This window comes from Myotis lucifugus, unplaced genomic scaffold, assembly GCF_000147115.1.
Source record: "Myotis lucifugus unplaced genomic scaffold, Myoluc2.0 scaffold_775, whole genome shotgun sequence".
Lineage (NCBI taxonomy): Eukaryota > Metazoa > Chordata > Mammalia > Chiroptera > Vespertilionidae > Myotis > Myotis lucifugus.
The window spans coordinates 131,388-137,387 of record NW_005871823.1 but is presented as its reverse complement, the minus strand read 5'-3'; the positions used below and the strand labels follow the sequence as shown (position 1 = coordinate 137,387).

General features: G+C 56.9%; 1 protein-coding gene across 1 annotated transcript in view; it reads right to left on the bottom strand.

The window, feature by feature from the left end:
• The window catches only part of ANK2 (ankyrin 2), a 132,613-nt gene that overhangs the window by 76,578 nt on the left and 50,035 nt on the right, over positions 1-6,000 (bottom strand). Inside the window, exons 22-23 of the mRNA XM_023746971.1 lie at positions 5,652-5,750; positions 1,801-1,998 (exon numbers count right to left, since the gene is read on the bottom strand). Coding sequence (XP_023602739.1) covers positions 1,801-1,998; positions 5,652-5,750 — 297 coding nt within the window. The remainder of the gene's footprint in view (positions 1-1,800; positions 1,999-5,651; positions 5,751-6,000) is intronic.

The following is a 6,000-nucleotide window of genomic DNA, read 5'->3' as shown; positions in this document are numbered from 1 at the left end:
CCTTCACGTAGCACGTCCCCATGCAGCACGTCCCCCACGTAGCACGTTCCCACGCAGCACGTCCCCCACGTAGCACGTCCCCATGCAGCACGTCCCCCACGGAGCACGTCCCCATGCAGCACGTCCCCCACGTAGCACGTCCCCATGCAGCACGTCCCCCACGTAGCACGTCCCCTCACACAGCACGTTCCCCCTCACGTAGCACATTGCCCCCCATGCAGCACGTCCCCTCACGCTGCACGTCCCCTCACACAGCACGTTCCCCCTCACGTAGCACATTGCCCCCCATGCAGCACGTCCTTCACGTAGCACGTTCCCCCCATGCAGCATGTCCCCCACGTAGCATGTCCCCCCACGCAGCACGTCCCCACATAGCACGTCCCCTCACGCTGCACGTCCCTCACATAGCACGTCCCCCACGGTGCACGTCCCCTCGCACAGCACGTCCCCTTCCCAGGTCACCACACGCGCTGTTTCGGAGGAGGAGCCGTCCTCCTTGCGCTTCTTTGTGAACCAGGGGCGCTGGCAGGGCCTTGGAGGAGCGTGAACCCTGCCTTTCCGCGGACCCACATGGGAGGCGTCCTCGTTCCTGCCGGAGCTCACGGTCCACTGAGCGCCATCTCCCTGGCACCCTCAGGGCCCGCGGCTTCGGGGTCAGGGTCGCAGCCTCACCCCCTCCACCGACCCCCGCGGCCTGGGCTGCACTCCCTGCTTCCGGGTCTGCATCCCACCGCCGCCTCCTGATGAGACCATCGCCCGGCCGGTAGGTTGTAATTTCTACTCGGGTATGTTGCTCAGTTTCGGATTTTTTAAAAAAATTTTTTGAAAGCCCTTTGAACTCTCCGGTTTGAAGAATCAGCCCTTTCTTCCGCGCAGGCGCGAGGGCTGCTCTTCGGGCCGGCTCAGCGGGTCTCCCCTGCAGGCCCTCCGCGGGGCAGCGCCCACGCCCATCCCATCCATGCAGGACACGTGCACGCGTCTCTCTCAGAACCCGCATCCCTCCCGCACTTGGGGGGGGGGGGGTGTTCAGCCTGCAGACACCCCGCTGCTCTGGGCGTCCCCCGTCTGCTCCCCACCCCTCGGCGCTAGTCCCCTCTGGACTCCCAGGAGCTGGGTGTGCTCAGTCCCCTCCAAGCGGGGCATTTCCAACCGGATGCATCACATCGGGGAGAAAACATCCAACCGGATGCATCGGGGAGAGGACATCCCTCGGCCCTGCACAGGGTGGAGGCAGGTGCGTGCAGGCCGGCGCACCCACGTCCTGGGTTGGGGGGCAGCGACGTGACGTCAGAACACGGCTCTGCAGGCGGGCCTGAGACCTGAGCTCCACGCCGGTGCAGCCGGGCCGCTCAGGAGCGGGAGTGGGCAGAAGCCAAGAGCAGCGCGCAGCGACCTGAGCTCCGGAGGTACCAAACCTCTCACCAACGCGGGACGCCCAGCCCGATGCTACCGTCTCCTCCTCGGGAGCCACGTGGCTCCGTGCACCTGGGGGTCTCACTCTTTTCCTCTTGGGACACGGCCTAGGTTTTATCTCGGAACAAGGGCAGGTAGGTGCCCAGGCTCGATGGGAACCTTCTCGGTTCGCGCCCCCGGTGGCTGCCTGGAAGCAGCACAGGCCTCCGCTGGAAAGCGGGGTCTCCTCCTACTGCAGAGAGGACACGATCCTCCCAGCGCCCTCCGACCGTCCAGGAAACGGCTCTCCGCCGAAGCAAAGAGCGGGAACGTGCAGGCCTGAGAGACCGACCCTCTGGGCAGCATCGAAGGGGAGCTGGTGGGTTCCTGCGGCCGCAGCCCCCTTACCTTGGTAGCTAAGGAGTGGGCAGCCCCGGCCTCCAGGAGGACCGAGGCCACGTCCACCTGGCCTTCGCGGGCGGAGATGTGCAGGGGCGTGTACCCGTTGGTGGTGGCCGCGTCCGGGTGCGCCATGTGCTGGAGCAGCAGCTGCACGATCTCCGTCTTGCCCAGGCGCGAGGCGATGTGCAGAGGCGTCTGCTCCTCCTGCAACGAAAGGCAGGTCAGAGGTCAGGGCCCGGGCAGCCCAGTGCCACCTGTTCCTCCTGCAACGAAAGGCAAGTCAAAGGTCAGTGCCTGATAGGCCCAGTGCCACCTGCTCCTCCTGCAACGAAAGGCAGGTCAAAGGTCAGTGCCTGATAGTCCCAGTGCCACCTGCTCCTCCTGCAACGAAAGGCAGGTCAAAGGTCAGTGCCTGGGCAGCCCAGTGCCACCTGCTCCTCCTGCAACCCAAGGCAGGTCAGAGGTCAGTGCCCAAGTAGCCCTAATGCCTCCTCTGTCGTTTGCATCATGGTTTCCTTTTTCTGGGAGCCCCTAGGGGCCCCTAGGCAGAAGGAAATTACTACCCTGACCGCAGTTATTTCCTATTTTCCTACGAGGTGACCTGTGTGGCCACAGGATCTTCCTTAGCTTTTATTGCTAGGCAGTGGTTCTCAACCTTCTGGCCCTTTAAACACAGTTCCTCATGTTGTGACCCAACCATAAAATTATTTTCGTGGCTACTTCATAACTGTCATGTGGCTACTGTGATGAGTCGTCATGTAAATATCTGATATGCAGGATGGTCTTAGGCGACCCCTGTGAAAGGGTCGTTTGACCGCCAAAGGGGTCGCGACCCACAGGTTGAGAACCGCTGTGCTAGAGGGACGGACATATGGAAGAGGGTGCAGAGGATAAATGGTGAGGGAAGGAGACCTGACCTGGTTGGTGACACACAATACAATAGACCAATGACGTCTCATAGAATTGTACACCGGAAACGTGTAATTTTATTAATGTCATCCTCATAAATTCAACAAAATAAGTAAATAAGTTAACTGGTGAGTTAATTAAAGTATGTACTTCCCTCATCTTGGCCGTGGTTCTCTAAGCACACCCACAGGCCAGGCTTCAGCCTCATTCACATTTAAATAGAAACCAACCCTTGGTTCTGAATAAGAAAGAAATTGCACCCAGAAGCCCTAAGACCTAGATTCCCATCAGGAGGTTTCACTAGGAGCAGGTGCTGATTGCCTGGGAACCAGGTCAAGAGAAAGCCCGAGGGATGCTGGGAAACTGGCTCTCCCTCTGCCCAGCAAGCCAAGGCCACACGCGGTCCTGGCTTTAAGGAGAGGCTGAGGATAGAGGGCACATTGTAAGCGGACCCGTGGAAATGTCCCAGGACGCGGTGCAGGTCCGGGACCGGCATCCCGATGCAAATGGGAGCTGGGGCAGGAAGGAAACGGGCTGATGCAAGCCAAGGGCTCCCCGGGAAGCCGAGGACGGAGCTGGTGTGAGGACGCAGGACACGCTGCGGAGGCTGCAGGAACCCCTGGCTCTCAGGTGTGGTCAGGGAAACGGGTTCAGCATTAAGGGAACCAGACCAAACTGTTCTCTTGTGAAAAGAAAGGGCGGGCAGCCTCGGTGATGGGATGAGGTCAGCGCACACTGGCCAAGGGCACGTCAGTCAAAGAGGAGGGAGGAGCGGGGTCCCGAGCTGAGGACACACGGAAAGGGAATCGGAGCTCACAGGACGCCGCCCCTCCCAGGTGTGCGAGGAGCTACGGGAAGACGGGAGACAGCACTGGGTGGACCTCAGGGTGGTGAGGTGGGCAGAACGGGCATTTCATGGACCTGTGCCCTCCAGGAGCTGCTTCCTGTGAGATCACCTGGCCCTCTCCTCAAAGCAGGCCCGAGAGGAGGCACAGCATCCACCATCAGGCCGTCTTCCAGAGGAGGAGGTTAAGAGGAATTAAATGAGTCTCCAAGATTACCCACGGTCCCTCAAACTCACCAGGACAGACAGACAGAAATGCTACAGTATTTCCAAGAAAAGAGCCCGAGGCCAGTGGTTTTGAGGAAGGGTTTCAGGTGGTACCAAAAAGGCAAGAATAACAGGTTACATAGGCAACATAAAAAAATTGGCAGAGATACAGAAAAAGAGCAAATGTCTATTAAAAATAGAACACATTAAAATTTGAAAATAGAAAAATATAATGAGTTTTTCTTTTGAGAGATAATGGGAAACCCTGTTATACTTACATAAGGATCACAAACTAGTGATTAGGAATGTTATCACAATTTCTGGTAAAAACAGTAAAGTTCATGCTCCTCAGGTTGCACTGACTGACCATGAAATTTCTGTAAAAATAGCCGCGTGCAGGTGACTGTCCCATGAAGGAGAACAGGCAGCCACGGAGGGTGTCAGGGCAGGAGTGACTCCGTGTGACACCGTGGGAGGGACAGGTCCAAACCCACAGACTGCCCAGCACCCTGATGCAAACAGTGACGGGCTGACGCCCCCGTGTCCTTGGGGGTCATGAGCTGTGACAAGTGCACCGTCGGGTGGGGTCATTTAGGAAATCTCTGTACCTTCCACTCAATTTTGGTATAAAACTAAAGTTGCTCTAAAATAGTCTTTAAGGAAAAACAAAACAGAAAAATGCCAAGGCAGGGAAGAATACAGTTTGAATAACAAAAACTCTAAACATTTAAGAGCAAAGTGCCAGTGATGGTACCAAAGGTCATCAATTGCACTAACTTGTGCGATGGAGAGAAAGGCGATACCATCCAAAGACAAAGCACTGTCCAGGCTGCCCACCCACCCCTGGTTCTGGGGGGAAACGCAGTAAAACTGCGGAGTCAGAGGGTGTAAGAAAGACTGGGAGAAGCATTAGGGTTTCCAGGTCTAACCCTCGGAACTAACAGCAAAGACTGAACATGGAGCGAGAATCTGAGAGACCTCGGCGGGTGCTTTGTTCCAACAGGACAGTTTCTAAAGTGAGTCAGGTGGCCCATTCGAGCTGAGGTGTGTCAGACGGTGAAGAAGGAAAGTGGCCCGGCCAGTGTGGCTCAGTGGTTGAGCATTGACCTATGAACCAGGAGGTCACAGTTCGATTCCCAGTTGGGGCACAAGCCCAGGTTGTGGGCTCGATCCCCAGTGTTGGGCATGAAGGAGGCAGCTGATCCATGATTCTCTCTGATCATTGATGTTTCTATCTCTCTCCCTCTCCCTTCCTCTCTGGAGCCAATATAGATAGATAGATATAGATTTTTTTTTTAAGAAGAGAAAGTGACTAAATACTCCCCGGGAACCCCAGGGATACTGGTGTGACAGTCGGCAGGACAGCACGGAAGAAAGAGGGACAAACACTGCCGATGAGGCCAGGGTGAGGAAGAAGGTGGGACAGCAGCAGTCGGAAGGAACTTTAAGGAAGAGACATCAGCCTGGCGGGGGATGGGGGGTAGGAACAATGAGAAACGGGGAAATCCACCGAACAGTGTCTGGGCCCAGGTTCTTCTGTTGCTGACAGCGGAGGGAAGACAGAGAAGGAAAGCCGGAGTAAGGAGGGTGACCTCATCACAGGGGTGGGAAGAAACGGGTGAGATGTGTGCATACCTCCACAGCAGCAGATTGTAAATGCAAATGCGTGGAAACAAGTAGATGTGCAAGGTCTCTCACAAGGCAACATTATTCAAATGGCGGTGGGGGCTGCATTTCTTAGATACCGAATTGCACATTTCTCCAAATGCTGACGCTTCTGAAACGGGGGCATCCCCACTGCCTGCACTCACTGCTCGCTTCCTTCTGGCCCGATGCAAGGGTCCTGAGGGGTGCCCCCCTGCACCCCTGGAGGGAGGGGCCCGGCCCCAGCACCTACCCGGGCTCTGGCGTCGACCAGGGCGCCGTTGCGCAGCAGGCATCGCACCACCTCCACCTGGCCCGCCCGGGCCGCCATGTGCAGTGCCGTCTCCCCACGCTGCCGAGACAAGACATCAGGGTCAGTGAGCCCGTGCTCAGGTGGCAAAGAATAAAACATGGCTTTCTGTGACGTTCAGCAGTGAACCCAAAGTTCAGGAAACCTATGAAAAGGCATAATCATTCCACTGCTACTCAGTCTGGGAACCACGGCTTTGTGTCTCCTCTGTCTTCATAGGATACAACCAACTCCTCTGCCCTTTCAGCCCATAATGAGCCGACAAACTTACCCAAATGCCCAGGACACCAGG